At 38.5% G+C, this 23017-nt stretch overlaps 1 protein-coding gene across 9 annotated transcripts in view; it reads right to left on the bottom strand.

Moving 5' to 3' along the window:
* Positions 1-23017, bottom strand: part of OTUD7A (OTU deubiquitinase 7A) — a 260695-nt gene that overhangs the window by 52457 nt on the left and 185221 nt on the right. For all 9 annotated transcript variants that reach the window (XM_050966986.1, XM_050966987.1, XM_050966982.1 and 6 more), the window contains 4 exons: positions 21430-21648; positions 10578-10679; positions 8241-8368; positions 4792-4904 (listed from right to left, as the gene is read on the bottom strand). In XM_050966986.1, the coding sequence (XP_050822943.1) occupies positions 4792-4904; positions 8241-8368; positions 10578-10679; positions 21430-21648 (562 nt within the window). The remainder of the gene's footprint in view (positions 1-4791; positions 4905-8240; positions 8369-10577; positions 10680-21429; positions 21649-23017) is intronic.

Here is a 23017-nt window from a genome sequence, read left to right as displayed (position 1 = left end):
CTAACTAGGTGTCTGATTTTTCCCTACTTTCCCTCTTCATGTTTGTGTTAAAGATGACACATGGGAAGATTCTGAATATCTTGTTGTGATTAAAAAACAAACAAACAAAACCTCTTAAAACCATTTGGTTTTATACAATAGTGACAACAAAACATTAACAATATCAAGCACACAATGTCTAGAATTAGAAGCTAACGTTCCTGTTAGTCTTAAAGCCAAAATACTATCCACCTACAGAATCTGCTTTAAGTGTAAATCTACTTGAGTCATGGAAAGACAAAGATGTTAAAAGAAATCATTATGCTTCTCCCAGGGTATCTTCTCATGCCTTTGCAAGAAGCAAGGTATGAAGATGTAATCACATGACATCAAGCATTTGGCTGGCCCCAGTATCTGTCCATGAAGGAACTGTCATAATAACAATACAATCAGTCCTTTAAAGCCCTTTAACTGAAAACTATCTGTGAAGGGGCATTGGGGTGGAGAGGGGGGGGTTGGGGAGAGAGAAGGGGAGTGAGGCCATTTTTAAAAATAAAATAAAGAATGTAAGAACCTTTTCTCAAACTGAAGCAGTTCCCTTCTGGATCTTCCATTCAGTCCTATTGCTTTTGGTTCAACATAGAGATAAATTAAATGATTTTGATGATCTGAGATTCCTTTTGGGACCACTTAGGACAACGTGTACAAATCACTTCTGAAACAATGACTGTTTCGTGGTTAATTACCCTATTTAAACTGGCTGCAGGATTCATTGTGTAGGAGGCAAGAACTCAAGTCATAGCTTTCCCTCGATTCTCTTTATTGTCTTCCAGCTCAGTGACTTCAATTCCTTGGCATCTGCTCTGACAAAAAGACAATTCTCAAAGAACCTCTGGAGGTTCACAGACAAGTGCAGATTTCTTATAAGTGCCTTTGACTCACAAGAAATAAATAAATAAAACTAACTCACAGGTGGATGTGGTGACAAATCAAAACACTTTTGTTACTGAGGTTCTCTTTTGATGGGTACGTGACTTTTGATGCTGTAGTTAGTTCTGGCACCAAAGGAGATTACCTCATCTATAATTCAAAGGCTGATTTGCACATTACTTGAGGACAGTAAATAACCGGTAGCTACACTACACTGTCAGACAAAAATATTATTCTTTGAAGAGTTCTTTTCCTTTTTAGATGATGCATTAGTTTAAGAAGTAATTTTTCGCATGGTACATTGAAAAGAATCATTTATTTAGTCAATATTCCTTGCAATGGAACGGTTAGAGTGCGTACTAAAATTATACACTTTTACAGGTTAATTTCTTCAGCTAGTTTTGGTTAGTCTTCACTATGCTCTTAGAGTGTATATTAGGATTGTAATTCACATCTGATTTGTTGACCATTTCCTATTGCTACTTTCCCATCCCCAACAAGAGAAAAGCCTAGTACATGTCACTATTTAACAACAATTTGAACTCAATTATATATGATTTAACAAATGCTATTAGACTTCTTTTAAAAAAAACTTGAGAGCTGTGAAGCTTACTGAAAAGAGAATTTTTAAAAGGGGTGTGTGCCTCTGTTAAATACAACCACCACCGTTTCAGCACATCTCTAACCGAATACATTGGAGCTGTGTGCTCCATGAGAGACACACAGCATGAAATGGACAAAAAGAGGTTGCGGAAACTGGTGTTGAGTACCTGCATGTCTGCATGTAGTAGAAATGTGTATTGAATTACATTTTAAAAGACTGTGGCAGTTTTAGAAGAAACACAGAAGATTAAAGAGCAAAATTATTCTTTTATTATCTTCTGTATATAAGGACAAATATATGTACACTATGTTGAGTAAACATTTCGCAAAAAATAAAAATAAAAATGTTGTGTCAGGGAAATCCCTAGTCCTGACATCTAAAAATGCTGAGAAAAATGTCATATTCTGTTTCAGCACAGTGGAGAGTAGGAACACTTTTTCTAAAGATTTTTTATCCTTACTGTGGTTTATGCCTCCACTTTGTCTAATTACTTATAACATGCAATTTTCTCCTGGGGAAACAGCAACTAGAGAAAAGAATGCACTGAATGAATAGGCAATAAATGGTTTTAGTTATAACACCCCCCTATTCAGATATGAAAATTAAAAGTTCTTGCATTCTCAGGGCCGGTCTATTGCAAACAAAACTATGCTGCACTTCACGAACAAGTGCACTTTGATTAAGTGTTCAGTGCTATTTCATGTTAAGTCCTAAAGCTATAAGGAATCCAATTACATTTGTGCAGTAAGGATATTTAATTATTATATGAACAATATTGTTTTATTTCCTTAAATAATGTCTAAAAATATAATGTATTCTTTCCATTTTTCCCCGAGCCCTCTTTATACTTCAAATTAAATACATGCTGGTAGTAAGTTACACAGAACTTGGTCTTACCCTAAACCTCATCAAGTACCATAGTATGCTCCAATATGATCATTTAATTAAAATGTACAAAATTATATTGACAAAGATGGCCACCCAGGGAGCAAAAGTGTGAGGGCTGTACCCACTTTCACTGTCTTGTAATGAAAATATTTCCCAATAGCTACCCATCTGACATTACCCAGTTTCATTCTACAACCTCCGGAGTTTAATCAAAGTAATTGCAATCTACCACATTCTTGCAGAATGAATCCAGAGGAACAGACTTGGCAATCAGATAAGAAAGATCATATAAGGCCTTAGAACTTGATGTGTTTGCTCTGATGTGACCTCTCTAGCAACAATCCCACGGTTAACTTCAACAGGACAAAAAGTGAATCAATTTCAATTTGAGAAAACTATATTTAAATAATTTTCTGACTTGATAACATTATTTATATTATAGACAAATCATAACAGTTTACGAAGACAGAAAAAAATAAACTATAGCAAGCTCTGCAATTTAAAGGTTCATTGTTTTCACTGAGGGCTTTTGGTAACAACATGCACAACAACATGGAATCAAAGTTCAAGTAGTGTGTAGATATCAAAAGGCCTTATGAGACTACAACTATTTATTGTAGTGTATTGTCTTATATAAACAAACAAAAAATCCTTTTGTTCTCCCAAAAAACCTCAAAAAATCTGGGTACTTTGGAATATGTTTTCTGGTAATATCACAACTGACTTTTTCTCTGTAGGGCCAAATTCTGCCCCGACTTATATCCTGTGCCACCTAACTGCCTTCAGAACATAATTAGATTTTTAAAAGTGTGACATGCTCTGTAATAATCCTTTGCTTCATTTGTGATAGTACATGGCTGTATTGAGTTAAATTCTCTGCAACCCAGTTCACTGCACTGGGGGTTTGCACAGGTATAAATGAGGGAAGGATTTAGCCTGACATGCATTGTATAGAATACACACAAATTTAATGTCCAAAAAATTGATTGTTCATTTCTTATCTGAACATGTAAAATATATGTGTGTCATTTGGACAGCTGAAAATCCAGTCTGATTTGGGTATTTCCTTTCCAAATAGACTGTATTAGAAGAAGAGCAGCGTTCTAAAAGTAGACACTGTTGACAGTTAATGACCATTGTACACTACCAACAATGCTCTTAGAAGTTTTGCTGCCTGTGAGCTACAAAGCAAGAGAGATCTGCAAGAAAAAATGTGCCAGTACTGGACACTGGTGTATCCTTTATTGGCATCTCCAGTTCATTTCAAATGTCTTTCATATTTACTACTATAGGATTAAATTCAGTCTCCTTCCATCAGCAAATAGGCAGCCAAATGAGGCTCTCTAGCCCACTTCTCAAAATCCCAAGAAGTTCACTCTGCAGGTCCTCTGTAACTCTGACTTCTGGCTCTGATCCTAGTGGCAGGTATATGGTACTTTCATATTAGAATGTATTCCCCTATTAACAGCGTCCGATGCATTCTTTTGATGAGATTACTCTTGCTTGTGGTGAAAGTAACCTACACAAGTGCTGGCTAACTTCCCCCAGATCAGCCATCTCAGCAGGGCACTATAGGACAAAGACCCTTTAATGACCTGTTGAACCAGCTGGCACCTCTCACATCCAAATCTCACTTAGTTCAAGTTCTGTGCAAGTCAAAGGCCCTGCCCCGTTTTGGACAACACAGAATTATGGACAAATATAGGAACATAAGACACAGGACTGGAAGACACCTCCTGGGTCGAGTCCAGTTCCCTGCTATCACAGGCAAACCCATCATATAATCTCACTTATTAGACAAGCCATTGCTGTACAAAAAATTTATCATTAGGAATCTGACATAAGGAGCTGTGAAAAGATGACAAATGAGCACCACTTTACCACCTTCTAAAACAACATCGAGGGATTCTCTGATGGAGTCCTGAAGATCTTTTATTTTCTACCCACCTCTACTTTCCATGCATCAAAAGCCCAAGGTCCCAGTAACGGCTATCTTTCTGGCTGGTGTTTAATAAACCAGGGAAGTCATTGTTGAATGATGAAAGGCACACACCCTCCATCTCCCTGGGTGTGGACTCTGCTGTCACCACACTACCTCCAGAAAGCAAGAAACTGGGGCTCGTGGAGCCCTGGTTCTTCTGCATGGCTGCAGAGACAGGTACCTTGGAATTATCTGACCAGCTCGAATCAATCATTGTACTCTGAGGCTGCAATAAAATGATGGGCATGATTACAGAGTAAGTATTCTAGCATACAACATGAAAAATGTAAGAGTTAGATGAATGATGTCCCATGAAATTCCTCATTTATTTGTACTACTCTAGTGCATGTGCTAATATAGCCATCCTACAGCAGCAAAGGATATAAGAATCTGTTACAATCCAACTTACCCACCACCAGTGCCTCCATTTTTGCCAAAATGAGTGCGAGGTTCACTTGAAGCCAGCTTAAGCAGTTCATTCCATTCCCGTTCCCACTCTTCTTCTGTATAAACTAAACCCGACTAGGGGAGAGAGGAGTATATTTCAGGATATGATGTTATAAATATCACCAGTATCAGATAGTAGACATCATGACCCACTGACATATGTTGTGTTTCATGTACAGTGCTATTTGAATAAGACATGCAATTGCCCTGGGTTATTACAGTATCGCTTTTTCAAATCAAAGAGCACCAAATTCTCAAAACTGATCAAAGACGGCTACTACATTTTGCATAAAATTTTCAGCTGGAGGCTCTCAATTTGCTTCTGCAAAAGTTCCCCGTGCAATTGTCGAACTGGGTAGCTGCGCATGCAGTCATCTCACACGCATGTGAAATTCCTTCCATTTTGGTTCTCAGATTCCGGTGCCACTGCGATCTTTGATCTTATTACTGACCCAATGACTATTCACTGTCACTCATAGCCGAAATTCAGAGTAATTCATGATGACAATGAATGCTCCCTGGGCCAATGAAAGATGGGGCGGATGAGAGTAACTCGATAGCTTGGTGGATAAGAAATTCAGCTAGCGTATAGGAAATCCAAGTTCAAGTCCTCGCTCCAATGACTATTTAATAATTGATACAATGTAGAACAGCTTTAATGGAGAGACTGCAAAAGCCACATACCAAAATCTCTCATAGTGGAGGGGGCACTCACCTGTAATATGAGATACTTAAGTTTAAATTCTTTCTCCATATCTGACAAAGAAAGTGGAGGAGGGGGAGTTGAATCCCAGTCTCCTACATCCCAGGAGAGTACCAAAACCAATTTCTTCCCTCTGCCAATATTTTGTGAATTTAGTCCTCCTTTGCGTTTGTTAGAATGCCTGAAATTTTTTCTCAGGTCAAAATGAAATGGTTTGTTTCAGCATTACTAATATTTTTTTCAGTTTGGTCAAAACTATTTCATGAACTCGACACAAATTCGCAAATCGTTTTGGGTCAACCGACATGGCACTTCTGGTGACTAAACTATTGAATTTTTTTCCCCTTGCTCTACATTGCAGACCTTCCTTGATAGGCTGGGGACAGCAGTACTTGTGACACCTTCTCCCCTGGAGACTGGAGGGAGAGATTTCCAAAGGCACAAAGGGCAGGTAGGCACCTCAGTCCATTGTGTTTTCAGGCAGACTAGAGAATGCCTAGCTAATGACAGCTCAACTGTCTCCCATTGACAGGGTCAGGAAGAGCTTATTAGTGCTGTAATTGAGTTCTGCTGCTCTCATTAGTGCTGCTGCCAACAGCAAGCAGGGAAAATTCATATATGAATAGCACAACTACCAGCCAAAACTATTTGGTCATGTTCAGCTAGCTGTGTATGGCCAACATTTATGCTGGAGTACTTGGAAAATTATTGAATTAATTCATCTGCACTATGTCTTGCCGTTGATGGAAACATAAATTCTCACACTGAGAGAAAAGAAGAATGAACCTCAGAACAGCACATCACTGCTTTGAATACAACAGCAGCTAAGTTATCCAAAGGTGCTGATAATCAAGAAAACTCTAGAAATTTGAGTATTTTCTTTCAACAGCCTAACTAGAAGTGGGGCTGGTGAGATGCAGTTCTGCTCCCCTCTGCTTTCCAGATAGCGAAGCAATGCCAGCAGCTCCCCAATGAGCTGGTATAAATGAAGAATTCTGTATCCCTCACCACAGGCAGAATGCCTTTTTGTTTAAATGAAAGGGCTTTTCTATTTAAAAATTTTGAGTGTGTGTAGGTAAAGGCAAGAACTAAATCCTAAAACCAAATTACCTTTGTGTTCAACAATTGGCTGCCTGCAAAGCAAATGGCCACATGATTTCACATTTGTAACGACTATGCTGGAGGAATTGCTGAACCCCCTCACTGTGATCAGGTGAGCATAGGCATGCACAAAAGGGCAAACCCTGCCCCTGCACACAACCTGGGAAACTGAGTTGGGTGCTGCTGGAAAGGGAACTTTGGAAGGGGATAAAATATTGTCAGCGGAGCTGCTCAACAGCAACCACTGCATGAGACTGCAATAGCCCCTGTGGTTTCTGTGCCTCTGCTGCATGGGTATGAATGCAAAACAGCGGTGGATCTGCATAGTTGCAGAAAACACAGGCCCTACTCCTTCCTTGGCAAACTCCACTGCTGATCACCCCTACCCTCTGCAATAGTGGAGCCCATGTGAGGTCTCCAGATATCTGGCCCCATTGCTAGAGGATCTGCAGCAATCTGGTCCTCCATACCAATGGGGGAAGGCTTTGCCCTCAAACATAGTTTTTTCCAGCACATATTCGGATATGAAATTTTTTTGGGGAAAAAGTGAGGTGTCTAATTTTAGGGTACTTGAGGATTTCAGTTAAAACACGTATTTCAAAATCTGGTCAATTTTCTCAGCATAGAGATTTGGTCCTTAACGGACATTTTCTTTTCCTTCATGATTTAATCTACAGTCTTCATTTTTTTGTAATGTAATTTTCAGTAGATAATTAGGGCTGTCAATTAATCATAGTTAATGAATGCGATTAATGCAAAACAAATTAACTACATTACAAAAATCGTCACAATTAATCACAGTTTTAATTGCACTGTTAAACAAAAAACAGAATACTAATTTAAATTTATTATAAATATTTTTGAATGTTTTTCTACATTTTTGAATATATTGATTTCAATTACAACAGAGAATACAAAGTGTATAGTGCTCACTTTATATTATTATTTTTTATTACAAATATTTACACTATAAAAAAGAAACAAAAGAACTAGTATTTTTCAATTTATCTCTTATAAGTCCACTCAGTCCTATTTTTTGTTCAGCTAATAATAAGACAAACAAGTTTGTTTACATTTACAGGAGATAATGCTGCCTGCTTCTTATTTACATTACCTGAAAGTGAGAACAGGTATTTGCATGGCACTGTATTTATGTGCCAGATGCGCTAAACATTCATATGTCCCTTCATTCTTCGATTTGTAGGCTCTAAAGTTTTACATTATTTTATTTTTGAGTGCAGTTATGTAAAAAACAAAAACCAAACTTTTTTTCAATCTTACAATTAATTTGATTATTTTTTAATTATTTGCCACCTCTATAAATAATATCTTTAAATTTGGAGCCCCAAATATTCATGTAGCCCCAAACCAGCCCTAGATTTTGTAGGTATAAAGCTATGCATATGTAACTTTGTGGGTGTAAACATTCATCTGCTTCTGCATGCCTGATTTTCATGCAGAAATATTTGTCTGTGTGTGCAAAATAGATGCACAAGGAATTCAGTAAGAGCAAAAGCTTTTTCATAGAACCTCAGAGGTAGGAATAAAAATGTTGCCCTAAATGATATCAGCTACACAATGGTTTAAACTCTCTAGGCCACACAGACCTCTTTATTTTGTTGTGTCTGTTGCCATCTCCATCTTCTCTTCAGTGCTTCTCTTTCAGCTCCACTTCTCATCATAGTGTAGAGTGCTTTACGTAACACAAGGTCCCTGTCATGAAATCCCCACATCCCTAGAGCGCAAAAATGTACCGAGTAACAGAGATTTAGTTATGAAATAGAAACAATCAGTTGCATGAAACATAAATAACATTGCTCAAAACAAAACAAAACAAAAAGTCCCCACAGTGCACATTATAAATCTTCTTACTAGCTAATGATTCCTATTAATTACTTTCAAGCTTTCCTAATGAAAATTGTCAGCATATATAGGCTAATGAAGAATAATGCTGAACTCTAGCAAAGCTTAAAGTCTGGTTAAGAATTGACTCTGGCTTTGAGTTGTTTTGTTTTTGCATGACTTCAACGTTGCTATAAGGAAATGAACATTCAATGCACAGGTCTTCATTTTAGCTCCAGAGTTAATTGAATGTGCAGGCATCAGAGTGCCAAGGATAACGGCAGGCACTTGTGGCTATCTCAAACACAGATACCCACAGGCTTGCACTGTCATACAGCAGAGATGATACATGTCCATTGGTATCTAAGTCCCAGTAAAGAGACAGGCACTCATGACTACTGGAAGCATAAAAATACAAGCAGCCACGGGCTTCCAAACTTTTAAGATAAAAAAAAAAAGTCTTCATGTACATGAGAATAGTAACCTATAATAAAAGAGAGTCAGAGATCTCACCATGACAAGCACCCGTAGGCAGCCACGTTTAATTTATTATACTGCCAGCCATTGGCATTAAATATTTTTGTTCCAAAGTGTGCAAGTCAAAATGCCCTGACCAATTGCTGTAAATAATTTACAGTCCCTTATAGCTGAGATGAATTGGATAAACAACACTATTTATAAAAGATACTTTGAGAGTATTCAAATCTGTTTTCTTGTTATTTCTTATTTTATGTTTCAAAAACAAAATGACGCAAAATGATTACACAATAACCATGCCTTTAAGAGAAAGGTCACTTTTTGGAGTCTTACTGGTGCAATATTTCAGCACAAAAGTGATTATTAGGAAACAAACAGCGTATTACACTTCCAAGTATGTAGTCACAGGGCTTTCTTTTGGTGCCCTTTGTACAAAACTTTGCAGAGGCTTTGAATCAATGGTAAATACATAGGAAAGAATGTAATTTACCTTAATCTCTCTCTCACCCATACAATTATCCTTCCCAAAGACTGGACACACCAAAAATATTTTCATTTGTATCCTTAATGACAGTAGGATGCATGTTTAACAAACATCAGAGGATTATGGCCTTGAACCTGTGTTTATGATCAGGACTGGCACCAGGTTTCTTGTGCCCTAGGTGCACGGCCATTTCGCCGCCCCTCGCGCTGATCCCGTGGCTCCGGTGGAGTTGCCGCAGGCATTTCTGCGGAGGGTCTGTGGTTCTGGTGCAGCTGCCGCAGGCATGCCTGCGGGAGGTCCACTGAAGCCGCGGGAGCAGCTGACCGTCCGCAGGCATGACTGCGGCAGCTCCACCTGAGCCGCGGACCAACGGACCCTCCGCAGGCACCACTGCGGCAGCTCCACCGGAGCCGCCTGCCGCCCCTCAATAATCCTGGCGCCCTAGGCGATTGCCTAGGCTGCCTAAATGGTAGCGCCGGCCCTGTTTATGATGCAGCCAAAATCCCACAGAAGCCAACAGGAGTTTTGCTCGCACCAGGACTGCAAGATCAGGCCCATTACAGAAAATGCACGCTAGCTTAGAGGCTAGGGTTTATCTTCCTGTTTCAACTCCATCTTAGAAAGCAAGCTGAAAACTTCTACCTTCATCATGCAAGCTGTATAGATAGATACTTATTGCAAACATTGCTTCAGAGAGAAGCTGAAGAACAGAGTGTAGCAGCCTTATATAAAGGTATGTTTACACTGCAACTCCCCCCGCCCCCTTCAGAAACAAACAAAGAAAAAAGAAACAGTGACAGAGTCTCAAGAGTCCAGGTCAACTGACTCAGGCTGGGGATCTCATATGATGGGGCTAAAAAGAGACCCTCTCTAATTGCTGGATTTCAGAGTCCGGGCTTCAGCCCAAGCGGGATGTCTATACTGTTATTTTTAGCCCCACACCATAAGCCCAAGTCACTTGACCTGGACTCTGAGACTAGCTGCTGCAGGGTTTTATTTGCAGAGTGGATGTACCCAAAGAGGCACCCTTGTAGCAAAAAGCCTTTGCACCCAAAAACCTTTGATGGAAATAGAGGAAAGTAGCAAACCTTCAAGAAAAGGTTTTATGTAGCAGAAGCAGCTAATCCAGACTTTCCCTTACCTAATGAGGCAGCATGTAAGAGGCAGTTTCCATCACCTGTTGTAGCCAATGGAAGAAGACGTTTGCAACTTGTACACACTGTGGACCACCAGTTCAGTCGACCTGAAAAGAAATTGTCTATTAAAACAGAAGAGTATGTGTTAAGGCAGGTTGAATGCACATAAGTAGGAGGATACAGGGATGATGGATAACTCTGGAGGTTTTCAGAGCCCATTGCAAGTCCATCCTCCCCATGTAACACTACTCGCAAAACCAGAAATTGAAGAAGTTGTGATAGGAAGAAATGGTGGGGAAATCACATTGAAAACATTCTCTAAATATACCCAAGGCTGAAATGAAAGACAGTAAGAGTACTTTGGATTAATTTTTTTATGCTATTCTCAAATACTGTGTTTAATTTAATGATCATTGGCACTATATAAACAGAAGACAGACTACATCATTACAAAAAACATCTAATAAGACAAAAGCATTCCACTTGTGTTATTCAGAAAAAGCATGTATCCTAGGTAAGTCAGATCCAATGTACAAAGGTTCTGTTTTTACTTCTGACTAAATACTGGAGAATGAATTAGTGGAATATTTTCAGGCTTGATTATCCTCTCTCTCACACTAATGCAAATCAGGATAAGTCAATCAAAATCAGTAGTTATACCAATGTAGAATGTTTGTAAATGAGAGCAGAGTCCAGCCCACGGTCAATATTTTTATTTAGCTTTTCACCTTTTACCAATATGAACTAGTTTATCCCTGCAATACCCTATGAGGTAGATTTTGCAGATTGTGAAAATGAGATATAGAGATGTTAAGGGCCATACTGCCAAAGGTATTTAGGCACTTAAATATACATCAGCTCCTAATGTGATTTTTAAAAGCACCCAAGCAGGTTAGGTACCTGCTCAAGCACTTTTGAAAATCCCACTAGGCACCCACCTGCATCTTTAGAGACCTACTTAAATTTGAAAATTTGCCCTTAAGTGACCTAATTAAAGCTGAGAGAGAGAGAGAGAGTGAGTCAAAGCAAAGACTAGAAACTCGGAATTCCTGGCTCACAGTTTTGTGTGTGCGAGCTGGGTGGAGCATGTTTTCAGATATTTCTTTTGTATTTAAATGGGAACCTTTATGTTCTTTATGTAAACAAAGGGATCAGAAATCATTATTGTAAAACACTATGGGGCAGGTGATTACTAATGGTTTGTGCATTTCCCCACATCCTTTTTGCAAGGCTGTCAGTTGTGAAATTGCAATTAAATACCGTAGATAATGAAGTCAGCAGTTGGTGGCTGATCAATCAATTAACATATACTTATAATGTCTTTTCCTGGCTTTATCCTCTCCTCCTTTTGGAAATGATACTGATGAGATAAGCAGTACTTTGGATAAGGAAATTATTTTGCACAAATCAGTGGCATGATTTTCCCACACCACTATTTTTGTATGTTATAACAGTGTATAGCTATTTTAAAATAACTTTCTTTAAAAATACTACATACACACAATCCATTTGCAAGAGAAGATGAAAAATATCTATAGTATTAGGATAGCTGGCAATGCTTTTAAAATTAAGGCTCTCAGATACAGATTTGGTATCATGTAATCAGACTATTATTGCCTGTTAATGCTTATTATTACAAATAAATATACTGAAGCTTGCTTGCAGTAGTGGAAGCACACAAATACCACATACAATAGTTTTGGTGAGCATCAATAAAAGTGTCTTTAATAATCAATTATTTCATTATCAGACCATAACTGTCTCATTAAATTTCAATTAAAACCATCATTCAGGATTAAGAGTTATTGTACAATATGCAATAAATGTACTGTAGATAGTTACGAAATGAACTTAGTAATCCTACATGAATTCACTATCCAGTTGGTACATGCTTAATAACTCAAACTAGTCTTTTCAAAATTAAATACGCATTTGAATAGCTTAATTTAAAGAGCCACGGGATAGCTCTGGGAGAGATAAAATTGGAAATAACGAGTTATTGTTTTTAGCAACTCCTGTTTCTATGGGCTGTGAAATAACAACCTGTCACCTGCCTTGTACAGAATATTTTTGGTACTAATTCAACAGTGACAAGTTAAAGCACTTGAAGTAGACTTATAAACTCCTAAAACATACAAGACCTATGTATTTCTTAAAGGACAGCTCAATTGCACTTCAACACAGGCCAGGAAACCACTAATTTAAAACCCTAAAGCTTGGTGTTCATAAATATTTACAGTAGATCTAGGGGCATTTGATTACCATAGGAGCACATCTCTGTAGATTGATAGTCATTCCCATCCATCAATAGCCATTCCTTCTAGGAGCACGAGGTGATCTCTTGCTTTTCAGCCAGCTTGTGGCTATCATGATTTTTCAGTTGATATTAACAAGTCTGTGGTTTATAAAATATTGACACATCTGCATTGGATTATATTGGCAATAAAGAGGCCTGCTTCATGTGGCCTTTAATAGAAACCACTGCACTGCTATTCTTTCAGCCTAACCATTACATTCATCTACCAGTTACATGGATTTGTGGGGAGGGAGTTAGAAAAGCAGCTTAAGCGAAGTCCCATATGGAAATGGATATCTTCCAAACTGGTTTATTTCTGTTTTTGCAAGACTTCTCTCTCTCTGTTGTACTACATTCAGTTTGTCTTCCATTCAGACACCACCTGATGCCAGCACTTGCACCTTCACAGTTTATTGGTTTCATAATAGACGTTTTAGACATATGTTCAGCTCCCCCTTCTCAAATCTTCACACATCTTCTGAGAGGGACAGTTAAATGCTGTGGTAGTGGCACACTTGACTCACTTGTAGCCGGGGGGGCTGGAACAATTTGTATAGTTGGGGTGCTGAGAGCTACTGAACCAAACTGTAAACTCTGTCCACAAGGAAACCACCTCAAGCCAGGGGGTGCAGCAACACCCCCACACCCCTAATTCCAGCACCTATGCTTGTAGCCAGCCACTATGGTCATCCTGCCTCTGGAATCCTGCCTCTTTTGCCTCTGACTTTTTATTATTTATTTTTGAAAGGTACAAAGCACCGCTGAATAGTTCTGCTTAAAAAGCAACTGCTATCTGATGACGTGCAATAGCAAAAATTAAACGAATACCTCTAATGCTCTTTTGGAAACTAACTCCTTGAGAGTAAACACGACTTGAGAGAGAGCTCAGTAGCAGCTTTACAGGACCGTTGCTCGTTTCATGACATATTTAAAACTTTATCTTGGACACTAACTGTCAGAGGGTAGGTGGTCCCTGTGGACAAGTTAAGCCCAGGGCCCCTGGACCAGATCAGGCGACTACAGATATTGTAGATTTCAGAGTGACACACAGAGTGACATTCCTGAAATTTTATCATATGGATTACAGGGGTGGCCAAGTTGTGGCCCAGCATCCACTTGTAACCCTCAAAGCTGTCTGGGTTAAGAAGAAAAAGTGTATTTGACTATGAACTGAAAAGCAATTCCAAGCCATAACCTAAGACTATTCTGGCTGCTCTGTTTCCTGATTCTTTGCTGGGCAGTAGGCACCCAAGGGAGAGAGAGACAAGAACTGAATGCCTTTGCCTGAGCCTAGTAGGGTGACCAAATAGTAAGTGTGAAAAATTGGGAGGGGGGGGTGATTGGCAGCAATATAAGAAAAAGCCCCCAATATTGGGCCTGTCCCTATAAAATCGGGATATCTGGTCACCCTAGAGGAGTGGCTAGCTAAGTACCTCTTCCCCATACAGCTATCCTAGGCAGCTGAGTAAAGGGGAAATAGAGGAGAAGCAATAACAAGTTGTTTGGGGACTGTCCTAACTTGTACCAGCTACCAGCTGACCCCTGAGAACACACATGGGCTAGGGGCAGTTTGAGTGTGCTTTAGCCACTTTTCTTCTTACCTCCAACACACCCCTTTCCAAAATGCCTGTTGCACCATTGGCTGCAGAGAGGCACACGTTAAGACTAGCTACGTTCAAGCATTATCACCTCTCCTACTCTGCTCATACTTTGTAGAATGAGTCTCTCCCATCCTACTATTAGCTCTGTTATCGCAGCACAACTGACCTGAAAAGTGCCACTTCTTATCATTTAAATTTCTACATGCTGAAATCAGAAAAATTAGGATAGTCTGATGTGGGAAATTTGATTTCCTGATGGATGCAAATCAGCTATGAATTTTGAAGGATGATGATGCTCTGCTCCTAAATATATTTGGTCATGTTTCCTATTGTGTATGTATATGCTTTTTATTTTTGTGACAGTAGGAGCCAATGCCAATTTAAACTCTGTCATGAATAAAAATATACATTATTCTAAAATATGATGAGGTGAGTGGTTCAATTTAAAATACACACAGAATGAGGGAACAACTTCATACACAGGAAAAAACAAAAGACAATTACAATTCATAGTCTGGAGACTTTTAAGCAGCTGGGATTGGGTAACTTTGGGAAATATTTTTTGTAACAGTGGATTAACATGATAACTCTCTACTTGTACAATTAGAGCAGAGACCTGCAGAGTCAGGACTTGATCAAACAATCACTGTCTTCCTTTCATAATTCTATAGTTATTCTAAAATGTGTACAATACAAGCTCTTTAAATCAGTGGGAAACTACTCAGTCCCTTAAGAATTAGAAGATGGGTCATGCAATGTGCTAGGAGCACTCCTTAACAGCTGGCATGCTGGATTCAAATTTAAGCAAAGCCATTCTGCATCAGTCACTTCTACCACTTAGAGAGACAAGGTGGGTGAGGTAATAACAAAACATACAACTTTAAAAGCTATAGAAGTATGCAGTATTGTTGTACCCATGTTGGTCCCAGCGTGTTAGAGAGCCAACCGTTGGTCCAATAAAAGATATTACCTCATCCACCTAGTCTCTCTAACATTCTAGGACCAACATGGCTCACCACCACTACATACTTCTACAGTTTGTAAAGCTATAGGTTTTGAAATGTAATTGTGTATTCTATGTGCATCTAAAAGTTTTTAGATTTGGTTCTTCCTGATTATAAATAAATATTTACCTACAATACTTATGTAAACAAAATAAAAGATAGCTTTCCAGAGTTTAGTATTAATCATTAAGTGACCTGTTGTATTCTTCAGACACAGCATTGTGATTATGCTGTATATCCATAAGTACATTGTGTCCTTCAGAGAAAGGACTTTCATATAGGAGCTCTCTCCTTTATTTTAGGTGATATGAAATCCACTCTAGCAGTGCCTGAGAGGCTATTCATCATTTACTTACGTCCTTGAAGTGCAGCATTGGACCATGCATGAAGGAACATGTAAAACTGCACAATTAAATTAAGTGTTTCTCTTTTGGCATGGTGCATAAGCACTACAGACAGTTAGAGAATCCAGGAACTAGAATGCAAATGAAAACAAAAATGTTAAAAAAATAAAATGAGGCAGTAGGATCTACTTGAGCAAACAGCTGCTTATAACGGACTTGTGAGCTGTCACATACTGCTTTTCGGCTTCTTTTTTTTTTAATATAGTCTCACAAAATTAAGACATCAGTTTTTCTAAGAAATTACAGCACTGTCCATCACTTTGTCATTCATCTTAGAATTAAATTATGCAAGTATGCATTTCTAGCCTAGTACTCAGGAAATGAATGCAGATCTCCCAGAATTATGAATGGGTTTTGCTTTTCTCCCTGCACGCACTTCTGCATAAATCTTCTCCCAGAAAAGTAAAAGATTGTAGCATTTCCAAAAGACAATTATATTTTTGGCTTAATGAAGCCTAACTTTTATCAACTGCTTCAAAGGACCAAGTTTCAGAATTCCTTGGGCTTTACTCTTGGGATATGACCATTGCAATCCAGGCCAAAGTAACTGTGTTAGGCTCTTCACAGAAAACACAGGCCTCAGCACTTAAGAGTTATTAAAGTTTAGGCATACTGATATCTTGGCGTGCATAGAGTTTAAAACTGTTGTTATACTCAGTTATACTGAAGCATAATAATAAAATATTTTGCTCTGTTCAGTTAAAAAACATTAATCTTAACCATCCTGCCTATCCATCTGGTTTTCTCTAGAGCCCATCGCCATAGTAACTCCCTTCCTCATTTCAGTGTCTCAGTCCCAGCCTAATAATGGTCCTGGAAACAACAAGAAGAATTGTTGGGGTTTTTGTAGCAATTCTCTCCTACTCCAACAGGGAAAGGACTTAGGTATAGAGAGAGACATGGGTGGACGGACACACACATGTATGTATCTGAGTATGTTTGTATGTGAAAAATCTTCCATTTGTTGTGTAATCTGAATCCTATCATTTAGTCCACACTTGGAAAATAGTGCTGCTGTTATCCAAACTGTCATCCATTGGAGGTTTGCACTCAGGACTGCAACAAAAAAAATATTCCAGGGTTATTTTCCACACTCTTTGCAGATCTACTTTTCTGCAATTCAGGATAGAAATCCCATTTCCTTTAGCGATAATGGAACACAACGTAGCCGCTGTTTAATATGAAGCACTAGACCTGCGCTCAAACATACGAGCGTGAATTGTCACCAAACTTGTGAGATACGATTCTGCAGTTATCTATAAACAATAATTGAGTTAATAAGACATAGGAGAACATGTCAACCTTTGTATCTAGGGTACATCTACACTGTAAAAACCCCTCTGCAGCAATGAGTCTTAGAGCCAGGGTCAACTGACTCGGACTTGCACTATAGGGCTAATATTAGCAGTGTACACATCTGGGTTCAGTCTGGAGCCCTGGCTCTGAAACTTGGCGAGAAGAAGAGGAGGGTCTTGGAGTTTGAGTTCCAGCCCAAGCCTGAACTACTACACTGCTATTTTGAGCCCCACAGCGCAAGCCCAAGTCAGCTGACCTGGTCTTTGCGACTAGCTGCTGTGGGTTTTTTTTTTGCAGTGTAGATGCGGAATTCCTAAAGTCTCATGAGGATTTAAGGAAGGAGTTCTGTCTGAGAGTGGGGTTTAGAAAGTAATGATATGAACACTGGAAAGCTCATTCTAGTATGGCAGAATAGCACTAATCTGTAGTAGGGAGTATTGGCCTTATCTATTTCTCTCCTGGAGGGCCTGGTGCTACATCACTGAGGTCAGCAGGAGTTTTGCTACATCATCAAATTTCTGTTCCCCGTGTAGGGTTTTATACTCTGTGATCAGACTTATAAACCTACATTGGGTCTCAGTTTGGTTTTCAGAGAGAAACAGTAATTAAAACAAAGTGCCTAAGAAACACTGTGAGAGTTTGACAATGGTGTTTTCTGCTTTTATATGGGAGGCCTATGGAACTGGGTGGGTTACGGAGTTGATGGTGGAAGGAGCCAGCTTATATTGCTTTCCCTGCCCTTCCCCTGGTAGTTGGTACTTAGAAATCAACCCACACTCAGCGAGGGAAGCAGGCTATTTAACCATTTAAATGTTGTTCATTCACATGAAGGACTTGTGGCAAAAATTCTGAGTGCTGCTACTGACTGGATGATAATCCCACTCCTCCTCTTCCCCTTCTCTTACCTACTAACTGTAACAACAAACAAAGAAAATGCACCAATGTACATCCAACAATAGATTATCATATAATGTGTACAGCAGATGATTAGAGTGCAGAGCAGCAGTGGTGGCTGTACATAACTGGGTATTTCTCAAGTGGCAAATAGAAATGATTTTATCTGCCCTTTACATCACCAGAGTTGGGCAAAGACAGTGTGGTAGGACTGAGGATCTGGCCTCCTCTTGCAATAGTTTTCAATGTATTGTACTTAGATGCTATGGATGCTACTTATATTTCTATAAAATTGTGTATATTTATTAAACATTCATTACATGAATTTAAAATCTGAGTCAAAGTTTAAATTAAATATTATAGAACCAGTTCAGATGTACTCATTTCATGCTTCATTCATCAGATTAATATGTTTATTAAAAAACCCACAGTATATTATTTACTTGAGGTATATTTTTTCAAATGACTTTCATGGCTGACTTACAAGTCCAAACCAGTCATAAATTAAAATTAAAATTAGAGATTTAAAATTTTTTTCCACAGCAGTTATGAAATGCTGCTTTTCAAGGTTTAGATTCCTTATTAGACAAAGTTATAGTCAGTCCATGAAAAATATATAAACTTGTCTCATAAAATAAGACCAAATTTCAAGATGTGCTTTCATGAATTAATCATGAAGAAAGGCTCAAAGACCCACTAGAATATAGATTTCTCACGAGATGTGGAAGCTTAGTCGTGTCATTAAATCTCATTATGTCTCTGCACAAACGGTAGATATGAACCAAATGTGGTCCTGATTGTGCACTGAGAACTATGAAGGTGCTGGGGTGCATCTGTAGGTACTCTGTGCAGGATTGTGACCTTGCCTTAGGTATTATCACAAAATAACTGGCCTGAACTTTTAAAGCTTCCTATGAATGATTTGTTTGTTTCTTGAGGGTCCGTTGTTTACCTCTCACTATGGCAACGAGGGAAATTACTATTCTGGAAGGTAAAAACCCAGGAGGACAATTATGTACTTTGATCACAATGAAGCTTAAGCTGTCAGGAAACCATAGATATTGAATTATAATACTAAAGATAACCATTTTTTGAAAACAGAGATAATTCTGACAACTTCCATAGAAGAGCAGGTTATTTGTTAAACATTTCCTACAGCTACAGAAAAATTCATAAAACCCTAACAGTCCATCTAGAAATCACTGTTTATTCCTCTATTGTTTGCCCCTTGTATTAAAGCTGTAGCACATAGTTTTAATCATCAGTCTAATAACAATTAATTTCTATATTAATTGTAAAAGAGGTATAAAAATGGAGCTGTGGAAAAGGATGAGCATATTCTAAGATCATTTGTTTTCTTGCAGCCAATAAATACCACGTGTGTCACGAACAACTAACTGAGTCAACATACTGAATGCATTGAGTGAAATGCAATTTTTTCTTTAGTCTGGCTGCTATTTTGCACCAACATGGAAGCGTCTAATTACAGTGATCTGATTTTATGGTTGACTGGAGCTGGGGAAATAACTCAAAGAATTATTCACAAATATTCACTTGAATAACAATTGAATTGGAACTTTAAATTCTGCGATTGGCCCAAACCTAGAGGGGTGCAGAAATATGAGAAAAAGAAAAAGAAAAATACATGTTAAATACTTTTGAACTTCACAAAAAAGTTTTAGTTTGGATTCAGTTTGACTCTTGGTCAACAATTTGAATCGGTTTTATTCATGGGCAGGAGCTGCAAAATTCAGGTCTGGATTTCAACTTTCCCCGTCCAAAGTTCAGTGGTTTTCATATAAGGGTTTTGCTCGTTACTTGCTCATCTGTAATTGTGAAATTTAGATCCATGTTTGGGTCTGGATTTTATACACCCCACACCCCTGTACTATTTGGATTTGGGTTTCCAGCTCACTCCATCTCTAGCCAATAACAGTGTATTAAATGAAAAGATAGCATTTTAAAATAAGTCATTGCAAATAGATCCATTATAAAAAATGTATTGGGGAAAATGTTAACTATGTTATGCAAAAGGTGCTGTATCAGCAGAAGACAGTACTGCTCAATGCAGATTTGAGGTTTTCTTAAGGTCAAGGCTTTATTACATGCAATTTCTCTTGATTTTCAGAAGTAATTTTCTTCTAGTGCACATGTTATAGAATCAATTAACTCTGCATTTTAACAGATGGCTTACTACACATTTTTTAACTGACATGACACCATGTACACCACGCTGTAAAACTGCGATGTAAGCAAATCAAGCATGACAGAATTTTCAGTGTAGGGGAGGAAGAAGAAAAAACATTACACTACCTGTTTCTGATCGAATGCCCTTTAAATTCTGGGGCAAATCCTACCCAACTGACAAAATGTGTTTCAAAATGTAAAGGTTTTCATGTAAGATTAAGGAAAGATAAGAGACATAGCTACAGTGAGTGAAACTGATGTTCTGTTTACGCCAGTACAAGGAGTACACTTGAGCAAGCACTCCTCTTACTGTGGCTAGTGAAGCAATTTACTTGGAAACTCATTAGAGCTTAAGAATGACACAAGGTGGTGGGGGGACTGGGCATTTGAAGCAGGAGATGCAGGGAGCTCATACAAGGAGTGCGGACTTTGGGGCTCCTTGGAGTTCACAGGTATGCCCACGGTCTCTCAAATTATGGCAACCTCCAAATGTCATCATCAGAGCAAGGACTGAAACCTTGGCTGTCTCTCAACAGGAGGTTGCTATCTAACTTCCATCTCAGAGTTTCTCATTCATTAAATATCATTTACAATGAAATGTTTTAAACATTTTTTGCTAGTTTTAAATTCAATTTCACATGCAACTTTTAAATGTAGATTTAATATAGGCGTAACTAATATTACTATATATATATAAAATCATATATATCTCTCTATTTTATGCTTCATTTCATCTTTATAGCTCAAAGCACTTCACAAAGCAAATAAACATAATTATCCCCATTTTATAGAAGGGGAAACTGAGCCACAAGGATAGTGCTATAAATGATCCCAAACTCTACTGACTGATGGCATTCAATGGGTTACCACATTCTCTCCCCTTACTTTCCACCTGATCAGTCTCACTCTCCTGGCCTATCATTCTCCTTCCCTTCCTCTTCCTCCTCCCCTCTTTCCTACCTCAGTCTCCCTATTTATTAAACCAATCTGCCACTAATTACTGCAGAGACTTAGAGATGGAGCTGGGAACTGCATGCGATATTCCAAAGAACATGGTGTTTGTTTTTGCTCACTCACATTTATTTCTGGTGCAAGACGGCCCAGCTGCAATAATGAAGTGTGATCGAAGAATGTTAAATCAAGTGTCACGCTAACAACCCAGAGCATTCACTCACCTGCTTGTTCCAAAGCAACCATTGTTGCCTGTTCGATTAAATCACGTTCAATGAAGCTTCTGAAATCTTCACTATACACGCTAAGATCTGGTAGCTGGAATGTGTATATAGGCATCTCCAAAGGAAACTGTTCATTGCTGCATTCATTTGCTACATGTGATCGAGCAAGGGAGACTATGGCTGAGCTGGCATGCGAAATACCTCTGGAGAGTCGTTTTTCTGTGGAGGAACCCAAGACAGATTGAGGAAAGTAAGAACATTACAAAAAGAGTCATGATTTTATGACAATACTTTCTTTATCCTAACAATTGGCAATTGGAAGGCGGTGGTACAATTGACAAGTGAGACCAGGAGGAATGCCTCTCCGTCTTTCCTATGATGGTATTTTGTCAACGAATGAACTCATTCCAAATGCACCTCCATTTCCTTCATTTGAGGACTTACTATTGATTATTATTGTTATTTATTACCATTTTGCTGGGCACTGTTAAACATAAAAGAACACGTGGTTCCTGCCCTGAAGTTGTGCACATCACAGATGAATGTGGCTCTGACTGGACAGATTAACTTTTAAAATAATGAATGGAGAAAGAAGTGTTTATGTAGAATTGGGTTTTGCAGAATTGTGTTTCCAAGGATTTATTTGAAAAAATATATACTAGTGATTGTGACAGATCATAACTATTATATATTTTAAACCCCTACGTTTGGTTAACTTGTTACGGATCAAATGAAATTTAGCACAGAACTATCATCTCACATCACTCCAAACATCAAACATACCATATTCTGCTTTAATCAAAAAAGTTTACTCAGAAGTAATCTCAACATCATTATTCTGCTATAAAGACAGTTCGCTTTATATGCCCTGATCGTAGGAATAACAGGCAGCTCACAAAGAATGAAGAATATTGCAAGCCTATATTAAGGGAGAACCTTATTTTATAAAAACGAAAACCACAAAAACCAAACCAAACAAAACAAACCCCTATGGGACCCTTTGTCCTATTTTGCTATAAATTCTTATTGAAATTCAGTGTAGTCAAGTGCAAGCTAATGCGCACTGAAAAAAGTAATTTTAAGTACTCATACACGTTGCTAGTGTTAGGAAAGGGCCAGCTATTGATGTGACAGAACAGTGAAAACATCTACTCAACGTACAGAGGAGAGGTCAGCAAGGCAAACAAAACATAGGGATTTACAAAGAGTGGGCTATAAAGCACTACTGACAATATTATAATGCCAATATTATAGTTGATGACACACCCTCACCAGGAACACTGTGTCCAGTTCCAGTAACCTTATCTCCAAAAAGACAGAAGTAGAACAAGTCCAAAAACACAGTGGGAGGAAAAAAAGATTAGAGGCATGGAAAACCTTCTATATGAGAAGACATTGAAAAGATGGAGAGGGTTTAAAGAGGAAATGAGGAAGAAGGGATCTCAGAGAGTTTTAGAAAATGATGACTGGATAAGAGAAGGTCAGTATTATGCACTAATTTACCTTTCCCAATACACGCACAAGGAGTTATTTGATAAAACTGATGAAAGGCTATTTTTAAAAACAGAACAGAGGCCATCTGTGGAAC

The sequence above is a fragment of the Gopherus flavomarginatus genome, chromosome 9 (genome assembly GCF_025201925.1).
Source record: "Gopherus flavomarginatus isolate rGopFla2 chromosome 9, rGopFla2.mat.asm, whole genome shotgun sequence".
NCBI lineage: Eukaryota > Metazoa > Chordata > Testudines > Testudinidae > Gopherus > Gopherus flavomarginatus.
This window is presented reverse-complemented; position numbering and strand designations above follow the sequence as displayed.